Source organism: Triplophysa rosa, linkage group LG8, assembly GCF_024868665.1.
Source record: "Triplophysa rosa linkage group LG8, Trosa_1v2, whole genome shotgun sequence".
Taxonomy (NCBI): domain Eukaryota; kingdom Metazoa; phylum Chordata; class Actinopteri; order Cypriniformes; family Nemacheilidae; genus Triplophysa; species Triplophysa rosa.
The window spans coordinates 15447735-15471875 of NC_079897.1; the positions used below are offsets into that span (position 1 = coordinate 15447735).

The 24141-nt window shown below is 41.1% G+C and overlaps 1 protein-coding gene across 6 annotated transcripts in view; it reads right to left on the bottom strand.

Annotated features, from left to right (window-relative positions):
• Positions 1-663: 663 nt before the first annotated feature.
• The window catches only part of fam131bb (family with sequence similarity 131 member Bb), a 43131-nt gene continuing 19653 nt past the window's right edge, over positions 664-24141 (bottom strand). Inside the window, exons 2-9 of one of the 6 annotated variants that reach the window (XM_057339733.1) lie at positions 16287-16321; positions 13744-13779; positions 13257-13362; positions 12041-12265; positions 10145-10285; positions 8025-8329; positions 6170-6424; positions 664-5949 (exon numbers count right to left, since the gene is read on the bottom strand). In XM_057339733.1, coding sequence (XP_057195716.1) covers positions 5722-5949; positions 6170-6424; positions 8025-8329; positions 10145-10285; positions 12041-12265; positions 13257-13362; positions 13744-13779; positions 16287-16321 — 1331 coding nt within the window. In that variant the 3' untranslated portion in view covers positions 664-5721. Of the gene's footprint in view, positions 5950-6169; positions 6425-8024; positions 8330-10144; positions 10286-12040; positions 12266-13256; positions 13363-13743; positions 13780-16286; positions 16325-24141 lie in introns of all 6 variants that reach the window. The other 5 variants (XM_057339734.1, XM_057339731.1, XM_057339736.1 and 2 more) reach the window with 5 other exon arrangements.

The following is a 24141-nucleotide window of genomic DNA, read 5'->3' on the forward strand; positions in this document are numbered from 1 at the left end:
GAAATTTAGCTACATCTAGCGGTGAGTAGGGCTGTGCAATTAATCGAAAATGAATCGTAATCGGCAATTTTGGCCTTCAACAATTACAAAAACAAAATAATCGAGGTAAACGATTATTGTGCCGCATTCCATTTTGCAAGGATCCTCTCCTTTCTTGTGGTATAAAACCACAGCGCACAGTTTTAGTTTATAGTGGTTCAACTGTGCTATTTTCTTTACATTTATTTTTCAGTTGATTTCACATATTAAAAGGCAAGCTTTTACATTTTTCCATGTTGTTTCAAACGTTAAGGAGTAATCGTGTTAAATAATCGGGATCTCAATATTGGGCAAAATAATCGTGATTATGATTTTTGTCATAATCGAGCAGCCCTAGCGGTGAGGTTGTGAATTTCAACCAACGACTCACGCCACTGCTCCCCCCTCCCTTTCAAAGCACTACAGCTGACACAGGACTAACACATCACTTTTTCGCTTCTTTGCCGAAGGAGATAACGTATTTACGAAACGCGTACTGTAGAGCAGTTTGTCTGTTTAGGGCTACTGTAGAAACAACATTGCGACATGGCTACAACATTCCATGCAATGGGACCCGCGGTGTACGTATAGAAATAGCTCGTTCTAAGGTAATAAAAACACAACGCTTGATTATGTAAGGTCTTTATACACCTATAGACATTTCTGTCAATAGATCCTCCAAGCAATGACACACAGCACCTTTAAGAATACACAAAGTGCGCAGTTATGCTTTGTTTGTCTCATTTATTTCGTTATTCTTCATAATTGGTTGGGAAAATGAGGAATATCAATATTCTTGAGGATCAGGAAGGTGTTTTCTGCGTGCAGGAAAAAGAAAATTGATAAAAACGAGAGAAAGTGATAGAGAGAGAGAGAATTAAATGGAGTAAGAGGAAGAACGGATTGGAAGAACCATTGTAACCTTCAGTAAAGCATGCATAGATATACAGTACGTATCACAGAGCCTTTCTTATTTCACATCTCGATAAACTCAGTCAGTCATTTCTTGACTAGATATAGCTCACATTTGTAACATGTAAAAACAGTCTGAACCCTTTACAAGTAATTCTAAACAAATTGACAGCTTTTCTTTTCCAAAGTATTACTTTATCTGAATGCGATTCTTCCACCAAGAGGAGACAACACTGGGTTAGAGTTACAGACAGATTACATTGGAAGGGATGAGAGAGGAAGAGAGAAAGTCAAGTACACTAGTTCACAGAAAGAGAGAGAGGTAGAACAATGGAGCGTTTCAGTGTCATGCTAACAGACAGTTTTGTAGTGAAAGACGGCAGTAGAATCGTACAAAAAATCATCTGTCAACACAAATGATAAGCCACTACATCCAAAGAAATACATTTGGCTTTTTCGTATTATTTATTCATTCTTATATTTCTTATCTTACATAAAAAGCAATAAAACAGGAAATGACATCACTCCTTTGGTTGCAGTAGTATGACCTGGCAACTTGTTATTGGCATGTAGGTTTGATAAGACAGTTGAAATCTTTGAGGCATTTTTATGGCTGAATATCTTTATATATTTCATAATGAATATTGATAGAATGAAATGATTACAGTCACACTGTGTAAAAATAAGAAAAGTGGTACTTTAAAAATGCACTTTCCACTTCAAACAGATGCACGTGTGAGAAAATGTGTCTTTTAATGATCATCTTATTTTGCCTTTCAGAATTGTAGCTTTACTAAATGCGCCATTAGGGAAACGTTGACCAAAATACAGCACAAACATCGATCCGTTCCTCAGAATGTTTGAAGTATGCTTTCATCCAGAGCAGCAGTGTTCGAGCATCTCTGGGTTAAGTGCTTTTGCTCGGAAACACATTCATGATCTTGTTAACTCTAGTTTGGCGTGTATTTGTGATTGCCGTGACAAACTTAAGAGGTCAAGAACCTCAACCATCAGTCCACAACCTCTATAGAGAACACCATGTCAGCTCATTCATTAACATACTGTAAATCTCTTACTATGAAAGGAAAGCTTTTATGTTTGACTATCATTTCGCTTTATGAGTAAAAAATAAAAACCCTGAGGATGGATGACTGTTGGCATGACATATACTCACCGAAACCGGAGAGAGTGCGTGAGTGACACCATTACAACCAAAGGGTTTTATATCGCGATATAACAAATAGGTTTTATACAGGCTGCAAAGGTAAATGCCTCCGCTATATAATTCTTAATAAATAAATGGGTACATATTATGTACTGTGAGCAACCAAGATTAGTAAATGGACGCCATCTTTAAACTTTACGTGATGACATTGACCTCCATATGAATAATGAAGTAGTTGCTACATGTAATGATAATGTATGGTAATATAAAACATTGTAATTACAGAACGCAATGTTCAAATCATTTTTTCATGAGAAAAAGACTTTCCACAATCCACCCTTATCAGAAGCTCAGCAGTAAATTAATATGTACCCCAACATATATACTAGGAGGGAGTGCTCACGATTCTGTAGAAAAATAAACATTGTCCCAACATTGCATAAATAATTAGTCAATAAATAAATTCATTCAAGTCAACACTTCATATCAACGCTATTTCATTTCGCCCTCGAGTTTTTCTTCCGCACACAATCGTCAAGGTGAACTGCGTCCTCCACGAAAACGGTTTAGTAGACGCCGTTGTCTTTTTTAAATCCGTAGTGAATCATGCATGACAATCATAATGCAGAATGATGTAATCACTGTACATCCGTTTTTCTGAACCGGACGTCTGCTCCTGCTTCAGGATGCATATGTTTCACATCTGTTCACGCACAAACACTCAGTCAACACAGAGTTTGTATCGTCACGGCAACCGTAATAATCAGCGACCGTGACAAACAGGAAGACGCTGTGCAGTTTCGAAATTCCAAACGGCCTGAGTTGTTCATGAGGTCACTTTCAAGTCACACGGATCAAAGTTCATTCCCGTTCTCATTGCGTAGGGACAAATGTTCTTGATTCTTTGATGAAGGATATTTACAGGGTGTGGGTTCTTATTCTCCACTTTATACAACGAAAAGAACTGTAGGCAATGGAATACATATTTTTTTTCTAAAGAAAAACAGTGACATGCTTTATTTATAAAAATAAAAAATAACCAGAGGTTTTCCTGCAGATGTGACAAATGGGAGTGAATTTGGTTGAGACAAAATTTTGCATGGTATACTGCTTTACTGCTTATTTCTTATCAATTTCATGTCATGAGGCTTGCCGTGTAATGACGCTAAAGAGACAGTTCACCCAAAAATGAAAATTCTGTCATCATTTACTCACCCTTGAGTTCCAAATCTGTATAAATGTCTTTGTTCTGATGAACACAGAGAAAGATATTTGGTAGAATGCTTGTAACCAAACAGTTCTTGGTCACCATTGACTATCATAGCAGGAAAAATGACAATGGTGGTCAAAAGTGCCGCAGAACTGTTTGCTTTCCTACATTCTTGGAAATATCTTCTTTTGTGTTTAACAGAACAAAGACATTTATGAAGCAATTTTTCCTACTATGGTAGTCAATGGTGGCCAAGAACTGTTTGGTTACAAGCATTCTTCCAAATATCTTTCTGTGTTTATCTGAACAAAGAAATGTATACAGATTTGGAACAACTTGAGGGTGAGTAAATGAAGACAGAATTTTAATTTTGGGCGAACTGTTTCTTTAAGTAATCTGTGTAATTTGATCATTTGCTCAAGTGTTTCTAAAAATGTTGTTTTCAATGCACAGGTCATGGGTTCAAACCCAGAAAACACATTTATTCACGTGTTTCTTGAATGCACAAGTTGAGTTGAATCTGCCAAGATTTGGCCTTGTAAAATAACATTTCCTGATTTTTCCAGAATATTATAAATACATGATGTCCATATTTATGAACATTTGGCTAATATGGTTGAACAGAACAATGGGAAGTGTAGCTTTTCTCTCATATTCTTCTTATGATTTCCATCTCCAAAAGACATCTGTTCTTCACCCAGCTAACCGTTGCAAGTGCAATAAGTTTTTTTTCCAATGGTGCAATTGTGGCCCCTTACCACAACCAACTCAAACCGTTAAACACACACAGTTCACAGAATCAGCCTGAGGCTCAGCTCAGAGTACTGAGGCCCAGTGCAAATAACTATACAGTGTTGTATAGGACACCAGAGTACACATACAAACCACATGCATGCCAAAGGACACACAGAGAAGCACACTATGAACCAATCCAGGGGCCTCATTTATAAATGGTGCGGACGCACAGATTTGATCGTAAAGTGTGCAGAAGTCCACGGCAACGTTCATATTTATAAAAACGGTCTTTGACGTGGAAAAGTGCGTAGCGCCACGTCAGCATCTGAGCAGACGTACGCACTTTTGCTTGTCCGAGTGCTGCAGGTTTTTGGAAATATAAGTCATTCTTGCCGCTCGTAAAGGATTTGGATGGTGACAGGTGCTCTTTCATATACTGTATCAATGACATTAATTAGACATCATTAAAAAGCGTAGATCTGAAACTGTATGCTGCGCTTAATTTCACGATCGTTTGCTATTTATAGACTTCACATCCGATAGAATACCTTCGTTCTTTGAATCACACGTATGCACTTTGAGAAATGATCTTAAAATCAAATTTAGGACGATTTCTACGCAACACTATAAATGAGGCCCCTGGACAGTACAGGGCTATGTGCGACTGTGTCAATATGCTTGTTTCCCTATAGTTGGGAGGGGCAAAACATCAACCAACCAAACAAAACTCTTAAATGTGCATGTCTGTGTGTGTATTCCGTTGTACAGGTCTGTGGGGTATTAAATACCGTATATATGAAATACACCGTATTTTGCAGTGGATTGTTTCAATTGACCGACTTCCCACAAACACTACACAGTAACCTGTGTGTCTAATAGCAGCGTAATAAAACTGCAATTTTCTGTTTTTTCAAGATGTTGTTATCGGCTAATTTTACTCTGCTTTTAGGTCACTGTTGTCCTGTACTGACTTTATAGAAGAGTTTCCGGGTCGCTTTTTCGCCCTCATCTGCAACGTGATTTAATTTAGTTATAGAGGACAACACCAAATCTGAACGTGCTCTATTGCAGATAGAGAAGTGTGTGTGTATGTGTGGTGAAGCACTGAAGAGTAAGAGAGAGAGAATCGATATAGTCAAATCACACTGGGCACGTTTGTTTCTTCCGGTAAGTGTTTTCTATGGAAAGTTGCAGACACAAAATATGTGCAGGTCTGAGGGGTGTGGGTTGAAAATGCTTGTTTCACTGGCTATTTTACAACGATATATTTTGTTTTTGTTGTTTTATTGGAAAATAACCGTATTTGTATCATTATGTTGTTTTATTACTATAGTTCACTGTCTTTATTTTGAGTTTAGCACTCCTTGTAAAAGCATGCACACATTTAACTGAATGTTCTTCATATACCATCTCTATCACTCCATTCCTTCCAGATCTTCTAATATTTCCATCTCCCTTTCACGAATTTCCCAAATCCCGTTCTCTGCCTTCCTCTTTCAAACATCCAGAATATAAGGCTTACAAAACATAACAGTGTTCACGTAAGCTGTGCGGTAACCTTTTCTTCTGCGTCTCCATTTTGAGTTCGAGCAGTCCCTTAAAATCCATCCAATAGTGTTTGATTCCTCAGCAAAGAACTGATCCTGCTTCATTATGCTGATCTAAATGTCACTCCTGCCATTTAGTTGGTTGCCGCCACGTCCGCCGGTGACGATTCTGACTCTTTCTTCTCTTCCAGCTCTTCAATGAAAGACGGTGAGACATCAGAAGGCTTTCGCTCTGTGATTGGTTCTCCGGGAGCTTGGCCCGGACTGCTTCCTCCTGTCGAGGTCACTTCCTCTTTCTGCATTACAGGTAATGGAATTAATGTCACTGGTTCTGGTTTCATATATAACGTTACATCTTCCTCCTGGAAAAGAGAGGCTGGGTGTTATTTTGAGTACATATGCAGATGCCACATGGTTTGACATTTTGTCATTCATTGCAATGTTCTATATAAATCCTTTAAGTGATCCTATAATCCTTCTGTCATCATTAACATCATTCACATTCCTTTTTGGGTAACTATCACTTTAAGTTTCCAAACATTTGGGGGTCATTGTACCATTGCACATGACCTTTTACCTCACCTTGATCTCATCCTCCTGGGCTTCCAGTAAAGGTGAGTGGTCTGTCGTCACCTCCTCTGTAGGGGGAATAGTTACAAATCCGTCTGCTACCGGCATCCCCATGTAGCCAACCATGTCTGCCTGATAGGTCTCTGTCTGCCCCGCCCCCCACAGATCCACCAATGGGGGATGAATAATGGGAGGCAGACTGTGGATGGTGCTGTTGGGTGTAGCTTGTAAAGAATGACTGGTACTCTCTAGTCTTTGCTCCAAAAGCTGCATAGGAAGAGAAAATACAGCTTTCGATTGCAGTACTTTTGCAATGGCTGATGGGATTTGTTGAGTCCTCATTTGCACTGGTGAGACCTCAATTACAGTGGCGATCAATGGCTTCTGGTTAACGACTAGATGATGAAACGGGATTAATTAAGTTTTTAATGCTCTTGTAGCTGATACCGAGGACGTTGCTGGAATGACCGCAGGGAATTGTAGTATTTCAAGTCTAACCTGATGCTGTAGCTATGAGCTGTTGCCAGGTATGCGAAGGGGCTTCTGGAGAGATGTTAATTGGAATGGTGGTTTTGTTGCTCACCTGTTTTTGATATTAATATGAGATCTGTTGTAGCAGGGCTTTATGGGAGTCTTATGGTGATGGATCAAGAGCTGTTGTTGCAAAAGTACATGGAGGATGCGGTTTTACATTAGTAATACAACTGGCGATGCGTGAGCGGCACTGCAGTGGCAGTATTTCTGTTGCGTATACACAAAATAAAGATTACTACATTGAGTCCTTTAATAAAAGGAATACGTATAAAAAATGTCTGCTGGGTGACTCAACCATGTAATTTTTTTTTGCCGCCCATTAATTCTGTATACACAACTAACTTGATCGCAATGAAATCTAATTTACACGAGGATGGAAAATCACATTTACATCCAAATGGCAATTAAGGAAAAGAAACCCCAAAGTGTAGCTATAAAGTATGGAAGCATATTGGTAGCTATTTTCAATTTGAAATGCATGACAATACGCAAAATGTACAAAAATATACATTTTACATAACATATGTGCAACATAGCTGTACACACAGCGCGTTGGGTGTTGCAAAATTCATTGTGGTTGACGCTGTATGTGGGGATTGGCTTAGCGTGGCCAGCTCAAAATGCATTTTCAAGTCCACATTGAATTTTGCAACACCCAACGTGTGTAAATGAAAATGCAATCCCAAATGTTCAACCTGTTAATGTGAATGCATTTAGGGAAAATAACATTTGAATTTTCATTTTGCTACCGTTTTGCTTGACTATCTTAAACATATATAATCAATCCGGGGAATGCATTTTAATTTTGCAACTTAAAGAGAGTTATAAATATCCATTTAAATAACATATTAAAACTAGTGTAGGAACTGACAAATGTAATTGATGTAATTGACATTTTATTTTCATTTTGCACTTAATGTTGCATATATGTTATTTAAAATGTATATTTAAATACACAATTGCATTGTCATTTTACATACTGCATTGACATTTTGCGTATTGCTTTTCAATTTAAAAATAGCAACCAATATGCTTCCATAATAAAGTGCTTAAACCGTCTGGTTTATTGAATAGAAAGTGCTGTTTGTGTAGCTGTCATGCTCGTGGAGCCCGCGCCAAACCCTCACTCCAGCCTACATTGCAAAAGATTTAGCTGATAAGAAGGTTTACGATGCATTTTAAGACGTTTTCTTCTGAATGCTGCATGGTACACATGGCACAACCGACTCTGCCAGAATGCCGTATTACTACTGATGCAGAAAAAACATGCACCACTCACGCACTATTGCAATCGTAGTTTTATGACTAGATACAGCTGGTGCGTGTCTCTCACCTGTTGTTGCTGTTGATACTGCAGCATCTGTTGCTGCTGGTATTGCTGGATCTGCTGCAGGTGCTGGATCTGGCTCTGATACTGCTGCTGTTGCTGCTGCTGGGACAAGAAGTGAGCCGCCGCACTGGCATCGTATCCGCCCTCGCTGCCCACCGCCATGACGTATGAGCCTGTGACGGGAGAGGCCACGCCCGACTGCTCATTGCTGATTGGCTCCCAAGCATCAGAGGAGGAAAGGCAGTACATACCCTGGGAGATGTAACTGTGGGGCCACACCTCGGCAGAGGAATGATGCACCATTTGGTCTGTGTGTGAAGGATAAGAGACACATTAGAAAATTGTTTAAATAAAAAATGAACAATTGTAGATTACAGACGCAATACAGATGCTTATTTATAATCATTATTGCAAAAATCGAATTGACCAATAAAAGTATTCTCAGAGGCATACTCTGAGAATAAAAATCATTATTATTAATCCAAATCTTAGCTAATGAAGGCAAATAGATTAGTCATTAAAACCTCTTTAACTAAAAATTCTCTGCTTGCAAAGCTGCAGACATTCGTGAATATAGATCTTACCACACAACAACAAAGAGAAAATACAACAGACATGCTATAAACTTTAAATGCTTCATTAGTTATGGTTATTCTGTAGTTAAAGCTCTTTATAATACCTTTGTGCCCAGACTAAAAGCACTTTTTAGGACTAAAAGGGAGCAGATGTTTAATATATTCTGCCCAAATTCATAACAAAGTAGCTGGAAATTCAATTTGGTTATTTTCTTTTAGGCACATTGTGTGACTTCAACGTTTTTATTCAAACGCAAGATATTTTCTAAATTACAGCGATTATGAGAAACTGTTGAATAATAACTGCACAATCTATTTCTGATATTCAAATCCCCTTCTTCAGCATCCCCAGCGGCCATCATTGTGAAATTAAAATGCGTGGTCTCTCATTGCACCCGAACTCAGGCGGGGCAGAAATGAAATTCTTTATTTACTGAGGTAAATGGCTTCTGTAATGTAGCATAGCAACACTCACAGACTGCCCACTGAGCTGAGTATTTCTCCTCATCTGTTGCTGTCTTTATCACATAATGATGTACTGGAATTTAGTTGTGGCACATACACTGTAGATGTTAGCAAATTTTAATATATTTTATAGGTGCTATGTGTAATTTTTTGGAGGATCTATTGACAGAAATGCAATATAATATACCTAACTATGTCTTCAGAGGTGTATAAAGAGCTTACATAATGAAGCGTTATGTTTTTATTACCTTAGAATGAGCTACTTCAATCTACATACACAGCAGGTCCCTTTGCATGGAATTTACCATGCAAACTGTTAGGGCTACTGTTTAGGGCTACTGTTTCTACAGTAGCCCTAAACGGACAAACTGCTCTAAATAGCGCGTTTCATAAATAAATAATCTCTTTCAGCAAAGAAGCGAAAACGTGACGACATCTTAGTTCTGTGTCAGCCACCGTAGTGCTTTGGGAGAGGTAGAGTGAGCCGTTGGTTGCAATTTGAAACCTCACCACTAGCTGCTAAATTTCATACACTGGAGCTTTTAAATAGCAGTATATTTAGTATATTTTTTCCACTGTAAAATACTCTCTCTCCAAGACTAATTTGCATAATTATCATGTTTTCATGTCTGTAACATGTTGTCACTTGGCATGCAGATGGTTTTTGTTGTCCTGAGCTCTCATCCGAGTCTGTAAGGCTGTAGTGAACTGTTCAGTGGATTAGTTTTCATTCTCCCGAGAATCACGGGTCCCTGACCTTTACTTATTCATTTATTCAAAACCCAATGTGCGCTGAATTCAAAATCAACTGGATATAGCAATTTCAGCCTCACCGCAGGGGGCTTTCAATGAACAGGGATATTTAAGAAACCGTTTGGCTTAATACAACAAAAATACAAGAATTCTTATTTTGTTTCCTGTCAATGAATTAGTCAAGGATATAAATACTTTTAATTAACACTCAACAGGGTTCACACAGCTGGCTGGAAGATCAGATGCTTTGTTATTTCATTGCTTTTATTTGTTATTTGGGTAGTGCTGCTGTGCTTTAGATCTTGCAGTGCATGCTGGGAAATGTATTACCTCGGCTGGTGATGCTCTCCTGGTTAGTCTCGCTTAGGTGGGCTACGCTCCCTTGGTTAGACCCGACGCTTGTGCTCTCTCCATCCATTGAGCTCCAGGCCAGCAGCGTTGCTTCAGAAATCGCAAACTGCTGAAGCACACCTGAGAGGATTTAAGATGATTGCAGGCTGTTATTAGTAGATATTAAAGTTACCAGCATTTTATTAAATGAGGTGGAACAGGATTGTCAAATATATAAATACATGAATTAGATAATGTTATTACTAATAATGACTGTTATTTGTGACCCAGTCTGCAAATCCAGGCTAAAGTCTTATAATCTCATTAGGAGCATTAAAGTTTGATTTCAACCATTTCGTTTCAATTTTCGACATGAGCAAACTTAGACAATGTTAAAGATGATATTGTTACAGAATGTTCTTTACGTTATGTAGGATAAATAATTACAAAACATGACTTTAAGGGACAGATTTACTAAACAGATTTACTAAATAGCACAAGAGCGCTATTTCTCATTCCGGTAAGGCCCAACGCAATCTACCAAGAGCAGCGAAGGGTTTGAGACATGCTTTTTTACCAGTACAATGACGCAAACCTTAGTAAATCCCGTTGCGGGATTCTTTTAAATACTCTACTCCCATAAAGTTTGCGTCTGAAGAGGAAACTCCAACAAATGCAGTTGCAATAAGGTCAGTCGCAAAAACTGCTGTCCACGCCTTTCCAGCGCTATTTTCACTGCGTGTCTTTAGTAAATACAGACAGTAGTTTTTTTACGCCAAAAGAGGCATTTGTGCTGCCGCAAACTGTTAGTAAATTTGCGTCACATTTATTTAATTTCTCTGTTTGCATGCATTGTGTTTCCAACTGCTTCTCTCTCACTGACATATCCACAACTTTACCAGCCATTCATTTAGAAAACATCAACATTTATTTGCTGAATTTGTTAAAGCCCCCATGAAATAAAGATTCAAATGTTTTTGGCTTATAGTATGAATATGTAAGCCTTAAGAAAATATATATACTACTGTGATCGAAAACACTGACAAAACACACATTTGGAAGATAAATGCATTCAAAACGTTAAGTTTCTGGCTTTAGCCAAAACAGATGAATGATTTTTACTGCATCATTCTGCATCTCAGTTTCTCATCAAATACCCTTTTTTAAGTAGACTCTTAAGTACATTAAACGCGTTTGGCTAGTTTTAAAGGGGGTGGGGCCATGCAATATGTACCGCCCTAACTTCCTGTGTCAGTGAAAATTGTCAATGCATCGAAACAAAGTTGCGCATTTCAAGGCACTTTAGTGGGTCTTTAACATTTATAATAATTTGACAGACTTCCTTTATCTAAAAATTTAGCTTGTTTTGTCCCAGTACTCAATAATGAGTGCTCTGCTCTAAACAGATATCAAGGATTTTACGTCACCATTAGTCAGTTTCTCAAAGCCAGACATTTTGAACACCTTAGAGGATTAATGTCTTTAATTCAAGGACACAAAACGTTTTCACTTAAATTCAATCAATTTTTCTAGTATATGAACCTTAATCTCTGTCACCATGTTGTGGAAATGCTATAAGGAAGACTCATCATTTCAAATAGGCTATCATGAACAAGAGATGGCCGCAAACATCCCAGACACATTCGCACCACCCCCACAGTCATAAATAAGATATGATGATGCATTCAGGCTGATTTACTGCCTTCAGACGGGAGTGTGGTAAGTGAAATTTTTCGCACCGGATGCCACACAATGAACTGCCTGTGAAATGCTGCATGCTAATATTGCAATGTCAAACAAAACATGTAACCTCACAACAGAACATTAACTTATTTATCAACTAAAGGTACAGATATAAATTCCTTTAAAAAATTTAAAACATAAGTTACGACTCACCTGCAGCAAAGCGGGCCTCTTTCTCTCCATCGCTGAGGTCGCTGTAAGCATCGTTCTCCAGCTTGCGCTCCTGTTGGAGGTGCAGGCTGGAGGTGCGTCCTGCTACCCTGCCCCCCGCGCCCACCGTCTGCATCCCCCAGTTCTGCCACTCAATCATGTGAGCCACTCGCCCCTGAGCCATCGCTGTCGGCTTCGTCACCTTGTCCTTCATAGACCGACTCACTCCTGCAGAGGATGGACAGTCAGAGGGGTGGATGGAAAGGACATTAATGGAGGAAAGGGAGTTTTTAAGAGAGGAAATTAGGGGAGGTAGCTTTGCAGTGTGAGATCAGGTGGATGCAACATAAGTAAATGAAAAGAAACAGGTGTAACCTGCTCATGTGTAGGATTTTGTCTGAGGTCAGGAAATGTTTGCGACTATAAATGGGAATAAATACAGTATATGTAGATGATGATGTTAAAAGACAAATCTGATTGGAGAATGGAATGAGGTTTGGCTCGCTGGAAAGATATTTCTCCACACAAATGAATATCTACACAGAAAACCAGACCGTCTCCAACATTAAAGTGCTTTTCTCTTATATTCAGCCGTACTCAGTGCATCAACTGCGGGTCTCTGTAACTGGCTGAATGCCGGCTGTAATGTTCTGTTTGATAACCATAGTCAATTCTGTTTGGAGCCCTTATAAGATACTGAGGAAAAAAATCAATGCTACTCAAGTAAGGTCTATATATTTCATACCATAGCATTAGTGCAAACACACAGTGCTAATCTCGCAAGATTTCACATCATATCTAATGAAATGATGAACATGAATTATTAAAGTTCATAAAGAGGCTCTTTAGATTACAGAGAAAGCTACACGCTGACTGGACTTCACTGCGCTCCACCGCACATTACAGTAATACAAAAACACAGATACAGGAGTCTCAGAAACAACAATATAACAAGACGTCACACTGACTGATCTCCACACTTCACTCCACAAACCTACATCTCCCCTCAACCACCACTTAGGATAAAATGATACTGCACGGTAGGAAGTGTTTCGCTTTTAGGGATCTATTCCTATCGGGATCTTTCACCAATGGCGTGAGCCATTGGAGAGTAAATGGAAACGGGTGGTGAAAAGGGAAACCCACAAGGGTCCATGTTGGCTCCATCTCAATCTGGAGCCAACATGTCAATTTACCATTTCACAGGACAGACACACACCTGACACACCTGTCAGAGACGACTTAGCCAGAGCACCGATTCCATAGGCGTCGGAGTTCCGCTTCTTCAGTCGAGGAAGGATGGAGGTTGTGTCCTCCATGGACAGCTGAAATGAAGGACAAGAATGGGGCAGAAAAAAGGAAAGAAGATAAAGAAAGAAGGTTTTGATGGAGCAGAAGGCGCCTCAGAGCAGAGGTGAAATGCAATGGTGATGAAAGAAATTAGACAGAACGTTAGCACAGTGGAGCAGAGGTTGTGAAACACTACACTTCCCAGCAGACCGCCTGGTAATATCTGTGCAATTGCATGATGGGAAGTGTAGTTCTTTTTTGTCATGAACAGATGCAATAGTATCTAACTACTATGGCAAATCAACGAATCATTGCAAGAGAGACAGATCCAAAGAAGGAATGGGATGTGAGATAGGAGACATCTACTGTGAATCGAAAGTAAAGTAAAATGGAGGAATGATATTCACAACACTTACATTGATTCCATCCCATGAAAAGTCTGTTCGGCCATGCTGAGAGAAAGAGAGGAAGGAGGGATGGGCAAGAGAGACGGCCACAGAGAAAGGAGGAGAGAGAGGGATTGTGACAGAACAAGGTATTTTAAAAAACATGTGACGTAGAAGGAGAAATAGAGAAATAAAAAAACAGAGAGAAAATCAAATTCTGAAAAGCAGAATTATTGGCCAGACTAAGTGGGAGGTGGAATAGAGGATGATTCATTTTGTTTGTTTGGTTGTTTGTTTGTTGTTATATATTGCAGGGGTGAAAGCAAAGCAAAGCTTTAAGGAAGAAGCTTTAACTGGGTGAGTTAAATAAGATATTCTGCTCCCTAGATATAAGCCCCTTCCCTCATGGAAATTAATGAAATTTATTGTCTGTTTTGTAGTCTAAATATGAAATTCAAATCATTTGAAACATACATAGGGGACACCTACTTCTTCCCATTCTTTTAAGGATTTTAAAAAATGAATAGAGTACCAACTGTGAACCAAATCAACCATCAAATAAATGACAATAAAGTAAATCGAATTAAAATAAAATGTGATCAAAATGAATGAGAAATGAATGGGCAACAGGAAAAAAATATTGTCTATTGATTTGAAAAGTCTATAGTCCTAAAAAAGTCAAAATTTTAATCTGCCATAGAAAATTATAATGGGAATAAGAAAATATTATATTATACTAATATTATATTCAATGGAAAAAGCATCGAAAAATGTTGCATAAATATTACATAAAAACATACACTTCCTTACAATCTGGATTCTGAAATATTAAAGATGGATTTAATTGATTTCACTGAAAAAATTAGATTGTAGGTATTCTGTCACTTTTTACTAAGAGTGAGTGTGTCCTCTAAACATAGCAAAAACATAAATAAAGCTTTGGAGAAACGTGTTTGAAAATTGGAGAAAAAAATATGTTTTTAAGAGTCAAAGAACTATTTATTTCATGAAACGTTGTGAACATAATCAAAGAAAAATTACATATTTTAGACTTTTAGCATGAAGCACAATAAATTTTAAGGTTCATGCAAAATCTTGAAATATATAATATATATATATATATATATATATATATATAAAACTTACATAAATAAGTTTTTGCGAGTGTAAAGAACTGATTACATCATTCACAATGCTTTATGAAAGCATAAGAGTTTACTGCTGAGCTGATCTCATTTCTGGCTAAACATATCATTGCAGAGGAGTGGTTAAAGTATTGAATTTGATGGTTGAAGTTTGTGTTGTCACAGTTGGAAGAGGATGTAGTGTACGCAATAGAAACAGTGTTTTTCCGCAGCAGGAGCCACTAATGAAAAGCCTTTAAGGTTTTGGCAGACAGACACAGAAACCCTCTAGGAAGCTATTTCTATATCTACTGTAAAACTATGCCTTCACACCCATGGCACACACAGTCTAATGGATATATACGTAAAAGCTGTGAGGAAAGCTCGTGTTATTTCTACTTATAAAAAGAGATTGTGTGTGGTTGTTATACAATCTGATATAACAACAACACTGAGTCATAAATCAAACAAATGCAGTCTGCAGACATGATCTATGCAGAGAGTGAATGTATTAATGTGACTATCCATGGTATACACTGGAGTTCAAGGAAAGCCGTCAGAGAGACGTGTTTACTTGCCATTACAGAGATGTTTTGTAGTGAAAAGGCATGTGGTTGTTTTGTCTGAAGCATATTTAGGGTTGGTTGAGGGGTTTGGGTTGCCGGGGGTGATTAGCTCTCAGTGCTGTCATGGCAATTGTGGCTTGAATCGGATGCTGACTACTATTGTCAAAACAACATTAAAGTTTTTTTTCTGAAGAGCCACAATCTTTGAAAATAGGGACACATTTCTTGGTGTTTATGGGGAGCTTTGGATAAATATTTGAATTTTGAATATTTGAATTATTTTCAGTGCTTGATGCTTTTGTACATCACAGAGGGTTATTATCCATTATATCCATAAATAGAGAAAAATAAATGCGCTTGCTCATTCTAGATTAGTAACGGTATGTATAATGGCAGAAAAAAGAACAGAAGGAGAAATAGAAGCCGATTGTGTGATGTATCAATGGTAATGCTAATTCCATTTTGAGCTACAGTGCTAGCAAAATCACCATCTTAAGCACAGACCCGGAATCAGTCACCAATGTCACTGTATGTAAGTCTGTTTTCTGTGTCTATTCTTAATAGGCATCGGCACTGCACAATCTTAAATAATAAAACAAAATGAAATGCTAATGACTATAACAGCAAAATCACAAGCCATTTCTGAGAAGCACTAAACCGCATGCTGTTCGCTAGGTTAATGTGCTAACTGCGTCTTTCTGGGGGAGAGCTAGAGCGTTTGCCTGAAACGGAAATAATCTCTTGTTTTAGACATCTTGGCCTGTGTCTTGCTGTTCTGTTTTAACAAGAGTTTGGGGTGGAGTGTCAGAGAGCTTAGTTTGCGGCTCTGTTGAGAGATGTGGCTAGTTTACCTTGGATGTTGGTGTCATAGGGGGTTTCTTACCTGTTCCCCATCCTTCTGCACGGGAACTCCATCTGCTGCTGGAAAGTGAGGAAAAGGAGGAAATTCTAACAGCATGCTTTGAGACTTAAATAACACAACAATAGATGAATAGAAAATAACGTTTCAGCATTGTACAAGATTAAACAGCTAATAGAGTGATTTTACACTCTAAAACGTTGGGTTCTTTTTGTAACCCAATAGTTGGGTCTTCCTTATTGCGGAAAGCAGGATGCTGGAGGAAGATCTGTTGATACCTGTTGTTTATTTACATTTTGGAGTATGCCAAGCGTGGTGGTGCTGCTGTTTGGTAGCTTTTGCTTAGGTAGTTTATAATTGTATAAACTAGACTAGCCTCTGTTCTGTTTATTTATTTATTTGATTCTTGTAAATTGATACTTAATTGCTAGTAACTTTATGATAAAGTACATTAATAAAACAACTGCAACCAAAACTTATTGTATTGTAAATAATTAATTATAAAGGTATTTCTATGTTGTGCATTATTTGTTTACACGGCAATAAAATAATAATAAATAGGATGGCCAAAAATAATAAACAACAAATATAGCAATAGTAATAAAATAATAAATAACATGTTGGCAAAAATAACCCAACAAATTAGGTATTTCATAACCCAACAGTTGGGTTAAACTTGTAACCCAATTTATTGGGTTAAAACAACCCAACAATGGGTCGGTGCTATAGTAACCCAGCATTGGGTTATTTGTTGGATCAATTTTAACCCAACTGTTTTTAGTAAGTAGTTTAATGGTGCAAAGCAATTGTTTTCTGGTGATGTCAATGACGTGTGCTTTGAAATCAACACAATTATTCTACAACCCTATTCTCCACTCTAGGAGCACCCTTTAAGGTTAGCAAAACAAAGCGTAACGCATTGATACACTGGCAATCACACAAGAGATATTTTTGTCAATAGAGTTGATGCTTCAATATGTAAAAAAAATATTTTTGTATGAAAGTTTATTACTTACTTACTTAAAATTGAATCTCTTTTTCATACCAAATATCTCTTCAGATTAAATCTCAATGGAGATTATGACAAAAAGTAGATGTTAATAAGGCTTTCCTGTGGCTCAGTGGTTAGAGCATGGCGCTAGCAATGCCAAGGTCATGGGTTCGATCCCAGGGGATTGCTCAGAATCAGAAACAAATGTATAGTACAATGCAACATAAATCGCTTTGGATAAAAACGTCTGCCAAATGTGAAATGTAAAAAGAGTAATCACCAGGGTTGCCAAGTCTGCATTTTCCATCGGTGTTGGCTACTTATATAGCCGTGAGTTGTTTATGTTCATCATTATTCAACTTTATTACTTAACGAATTTAATCTATTTTTCATACCAAATATCTCTTTAGATTATATCTCAATGGAGATTACGACAAAAAGTACATGTTAATAAGAAGAGTCACCAGGGTTGCCAAGACTGCATTTTCCATCGGCGTTGGCTACTTATATAGCCGTGAGTTGCTTATGTTCATCATTACTCATTTTGTTATGAAATTATGGAGGGAACTGTTTGTTGATGAAATTATGGAGGGACCGTCGAACAGCGTCTCTTAGGGACGTAATGACGTATGCCATTAATCGAACTATGTAGTGTAACATGTAAAACGGGAACATGAAAGGTACATTCTTAAATCAACTCATGTAAACACCTTAATCGTAATCAGTGTTGGGTGTAACTAGTTACTAAGTAATTAGTTACTGTAATTTAATTACTTTTCCCTTGAAAAAGTAAAGTAAAGGATTACTCTTATTTTTCCTGTAATTTAATTACAGTTACTTCTGATGTAATTAAACTAAATACTTTGTGTAATATGTGTGTGTGCAGAAGAGGAATTTACATCAAAATTCAAAGTCTAACTTTAAAATCCATGCTTTAATGTATAATTCTCACATTTGTAATTAATAATAATACTTTATGTAGTTTAAAATAATTTATTTGAATGAATTAAAAGAGCCGTTTCATGTCTATCCATGAATCACTAAACTAATCAAGGTTGATATAGGATATAGAAAGTAATTAGTAATAAGTAATTAAATACTTTTTGAAGAGAGTAACTTGTACAGTAATCTAATTACATTATCGAATGTGTAATTAGTAACTAGTAATTTATTACTTTTTCAGAGTAACTTACCCAACACTGATCGTAATATTAGCTTACTCAGAATAAGGCAAATAATTCGATCACTGACGTCCATGTAAATGTGGTCACTTTTATTTCATAATAATAGGAAGTTATTCTTACCTTACTTCTTGACTGACTCTCAAATTATTCGTTACATGATTCATCTGTCTTATCCCCTCCTTTCCGCTAGCCTAATCTGATGTGATTGGTCAGATAGTCTAGTTTGCTATGATTGGTCTACCGTGAATGAAGCTCACGAGCTACAGTGTTTGGGGGAGAAGAGTGAAGTTTTCGCGGTCAGTCCCAGCAAAACGTAGGCGAGGACTATATGTAGTGACGTAAATCCGTGGCGGTTCGCGACTAGGGACGACTCGTTTGCGTGATTCAGAGTCGACTCCCTCCCCGACAACTTGGCAGACTGCTTACTTTCAAACACGGCAACATTACACACATGAAATGTAATTTTCATGATCTCATGTTATGCACTCTTTAATATTTATTATGGAATCCAAAGGTACAAGCTTAATGTGTGCAGTTAGAGGTTGCCATAATAGCCGGTACAAACACAAAAAATGTCTACAAAAAAATTGTTTTTACCTTAATCCACGCACCAGAGCTAAATCTGGATGTCCTGCATCCTATGATCTGCATCCATTATTCATTATTTTAGCCTACTGAATGCCCTTTCTCCTGGACAATTCACCTTCTTGACTACAATAGCTAATGAACATCTTTCAAAGGCAGGCATTTATGGTGAAAGTGACACTAAATGTAGAAAAATATCATTATTATATATCATAGATTATATATAAACAAAACATATTTAGCACAACTAAATAAACAGTATGCAAATAGTGGTATAATAATATTAGCAGCAGTTCAAATTTAGCTGTTAGCATTTTTTTATGTATTTAGCAGTCATACATAGACATAGACATAAAAACAGACAGTTATTGGTTAGTGTGTTTTGAGTTGTTCTTAGAAAGTTGTGATGGAAGCTGCAGCTCAGTGGAGACCTGCGATACAAGAGCAACCAGCCGTCTCCATTCTTCCATTATTAGTTGTAAGGATCCAGGAATGTTTGCTACACTTTGACTGGGATTCACATCTGCTTTTAAAAACACAAATTCGTGGACTATGTCATATACAAATTTCGACCGACTTTCCCACTGTGCATGTAAGTTACTGGTAACTTAACGTTACGTCTCTGTACTTTTATAGTTGCGCACCGAAGACCCGTCAACTCCGAGAGAAAATACGAAATAATTGAATATATCTTCATATGATACAGTATATCATCCCACTTGATCCCCCCACTGTGTAATACATCGTGGGTGTGAAAAATATTCTTTGAATGGTGTTTTGAGCGTGCTCCTGCGACACCACTTCCATTGTTTTCCACCGGCCGGCTAATAAAACGGAAGTCTCAAGACAAAAATGAAGTACGTCACATCGTTTACTTCCGCATTCAAAAATAAGGTAGATAAGAGAAGCAAATTTTGAGTTTTGGTATTTCGTTTAGGGCCACTGGCTTAGTTTTGGGCTAGTGTAGATTGGCCATCGTGCTGGTTCCCTATCAATACTTCACTCGTACTGCGTAGCAGGACGCTATGGGGAAAACTCCTTTTTCTCCGATGACTGAAGCTTTACAATAACGCAGTGAATACTGCACGGCCATTGGTGCTTGCAAAGTAAAACTTTGAGCCAATGGCAGCGAAGCTGCACGGACCTATGGCGATGGTGCCCGCCAAAATGGGCGGGGCTTATGGCTATATAAGCAGACACATCACCGTAGGGTCCTCAGATTTCTTCTCCTTCAGCGACGACTTCTACCTCGCTACTCGGACTGATAGCTTCGCCGTCGGAAAAAGCACTGCAGCGGACTGGACCTCTCTGCTCAGCGATTCGCTGGTCTCAGCAGCGCCGGTTCCTGTTCTCTGCCGCCATCCGGCGAACTCTAAAAGAGCAATTTTTCTATGAGCAAATTTCCTGCGGCGTTGTTGCAAATGCCGCGCCGTCACTGTCATTCGTGTGGGATATCCCTGCACGCCGCTGATGGTCACGGCGAGTGCGTCTCATGCTTGGGAGTTTCCCATGCTCAAGACGCACTCAGAGAGACGGAATGCCCTCATTGCGAGAACATGAGTCTCTCCTCTCTGCGCTCGCGGATAGCTTTCTTCTCAGAGAGCGAATCCGCTTCTCGATCCCTCCCGCTTCACTCTACGGAGACGAAGCAGCGGGGTAGAGGAACTAAGCGCTCGGGGAAGCGCGAGCTCACGTCCCCTCGGCGTGCCTCGCCTTCTCCACAGAGAGAAAATTCGCCGGTTCGTTTCTCCCAAGCCGACCAGCGTCCGCCGGCATCTGCCGGCGGCATGGTCTCGTTTGGCGGAAGCGAATTCGAAGAAGACGACAGCATGTCGTTAGCGGCTTCAGACGGGGAGGAGCTGTCGGGCTCGGCTTTCGACCCCGCCCCCCTGCCGTCTATAGAGCACAGCGAACCCGCGCCGGGTCTGGATTCCGAGCTTTTCCAGGTCCTTACTAAGGCTGTGGAGGAGCTGGGCTTAGAGTGGTCCTCTCCGGAGGAACCCGCTCGCAGCCGCCTGGACGAATGGTTCCTGCCGGGGCGCCGCCAAGCCCCTCGTCAACGAACTTCACCGTTCTTCCCGGAGGTTCATGATGAACTCACCAGGTCATGGCGCGCTCCCTACTCAGCCCGTCTACGACCCTCTTCTTCCTCCGCTCTCACCTCGGTTGACGGCGCGGAAGAAAAAGGATATCAGAAGCTACCTCCCCTGGATGAGTCGGTGGCCGCACATCTGTGTCCGCCCTCGGCCATCGGTTGGACGGCAAAAGCGACCCATCCCTCCAAGCCATGCAAAACCACCTCGGCCCTCGCTGGACGCGCATTCTCGTCCGCCGGCCAGGCGGCTTCAGCACTACATTCCATGGCAGTGCTTCAAGTGTACCAGGCCAAACTCCTCCAGGGCATGGACGGGTCCGGTACAGATATCGCGCCCTTCAAAGAGCTGCGGAGCGCGACGGATCTCGCCCTACGCGCCACCAAGGCCACGGCCCAGGCGATAGGCAGATCGATGGCCAGTCTCGTGGTGCTCGAGCGCCATCTGTGGCTGACGCTTACAGAGATCAAGGAAGCAGACAAGGTCCCCTTCCTCGATGCTCCAATATCCGCTGCCGGCCTCTTCGGACCAGCAGTGGAGGGTTTTGCGGAACGCTTCACCGCAGCGCAGAAATCTTCGCAGGCCATGAAGCACTTCCTGCCCAAGAGACCCGGGTCCAGACCTGCGTCGGCTCGCCCCAAGCCAGCACCAACTCAGCAGCCGGTGAAGGCCACGCCCCCCGCTGCCCAGAAGGTAACAGGAGCTGAGACGCGTCAACGATCTCGCTCCGGGAGACGTTTCCCCCACCCTCAGCGTCAGGGACCCCGGCCAAAGATCACGCTGGACCCTGCGCCTCAGGCACCATCCTGAGACCGAGGAAAGGAAGAGGAAGGGACCGTGTCTCGCTGCGGCTGGACCTCCTTCAAAGAAGGCTCTTTTGTTCGCCCAAACACCCCGTTCTGTTCCAGGTGCCGGCGAAAATGTGTTTTTGTTTCAAAATGTGAATACCGGGTCTGTTCTAACGCCCGCACAACCCACCGCTGTTATAGCGGGCACTTATATAAAACACAAACATTGTCAGAAAAAGAGCAACCTTCCTCTTCCACTCTCCACAGGAGTCAAGCCCCCGAAAGGCGGCATACCTCCCCAATGCATTCAACCCCTTGCCATACGGGCCGAGGCCTGGCGGGCCATCCCCGGGATATCGGATTGGGTAATGGGAATAATATCTCAAGGATATTCACTCCAGTTCGCTCGCAGACCCCCGCGTTTCCGCGGGATGATCACCACCCGAGTCCAGAGCGCGAGTTCACACGTTCTGCGCACGGAGTTGGTGAACTTACTGGACAAAGGAGCCATAGAACCGGTTCCTCCAGACCAAACCGAGTCGGGCTTTTACAGCCGCTACTTCCTCGTACCCAAAAAGGATGGCGGTCTCCGCCCCATCCTCGATCTCAGACATCTGAACCGCGCCCTTATGAAACGGCGTTTCAGAATGATTACACTGAAACAGATCCTCTCGCAGATATACCCAGGGGACTGGTTCTTCTCCCTGGATCTGAAAGACGCATACTTCCACATCCAGATAGCCCCCCATCACAGACGATTCTTGAGATTCGCCTACGAAGGGGTTGCATATCAATACATGGTCCTTCCATTTGGACTGTCTCTAGCTCCCCGCACTTTCACGAAGTGCATGGACGCGGCTCTATCCCCTCTCAGGCAGACGGGAATCCGCATTCTGAACTACCTCGACGACTGGCTTGTTCTAGCACAGTCAGAGGAAGAGCTAAGGTCCCACAGGTCCCTCCTCCTCAGTCACCTGGAATGCCTGGGACTCAGAATCAACCTCGCCAAAAGCGCTCTGTCCCCCAGCCAACGGATTTCGTTCCTGGGGGCGGTTTTCGATTCGAACCGTCTGACGGCCAGAATCACGCCAGACCGTGCCCTAGCCATTCAGCAGCTCGCGGCCTCTTTTACGCCCGGAGCGTCACGCCCCCTCAAGGCGTTTCAGAAGATGCTGGGTCTCATGGCCTCCGCATCTCAAGTACTGCAGTTGGGTGTTCTTCGGATGCGTCCTCTGCAGTACTGGCTGAAACCGAGAGTTCCGCCTCACGCTTGGCGTCTCGGACGCCTACGCATCTGGGTGGATCAGGTCTGTGTAACAGCTCTAGCCCCATGGAGGGATCCTCTTTGGTTGGAGCAGGGTGTGCCCCTGGGCACCACATGCAGACGAAAGGTGGTCACAACAGACGCCTCCAAAACGGGTTGGGGGGCTCTGTGCGATGGCACACCGGCCTTCGGCCACTGGTCGATTCAGGAAAGGGGCCTGCACATCAACTGCCTAGAAATGCAGGCAGTATGGCTGGCTCTTCGCCACTTCCTGCCGGTCTTACGGGACCGCCACGTCTTAGTCCGATCAGACAGCATGACAGTGGTGTCCTACATAAATCACCAGGGAGGCCTCTCCTCAAGACGCCTTTTCTCCCTGGTACTTTGCCTCTTGGAATGGGCTCAGTGCAATCTGCGCTCACTAAGGGCAACTCATGTGCCAGGCAGACTGAACCAGGGAGCAGATATGCTATCTCGGAACAACGTCCCTTCAGAGGAATGGACGCTCCACCCCAAGTCGGTTCAGAAAATTTGGGAAGTCTTCGGCAAGGCAGAAATCGACCTTTTTGCCTCCAAAGACAACACTCATTGCCCAACCTATTTTTCGAAGGACAGGGATGCCTTGGCCCACAACTGGCCCAACCGGCTCCTCTATGCCTTCCCCCCGATCGCTCTCATACCACAGACGATCAGGAGGATCAGAGAACAGGCGCACAAGGTGCTGTTCGTAGCCCCACTCTGGAAGAACCAGCCCTGGGTTGCGCAACTGTCTCAGCTGCTCGTAGCAGCCCCGTGGCCTATTCCCCTGAGACGGGACCTCCTCTCTCAGGCAGGCAACACGATTTGGCACCCCCAGCCAGAGCTGTGGGCTCTGCACCTTTGGCCTCTCGACGGGAGCCTACGGTCCTCCCCGAGAGTGTCATGAACACAATATCACAGGCTAGAGCTCCGTCTACTAGACGACTCTATAACCT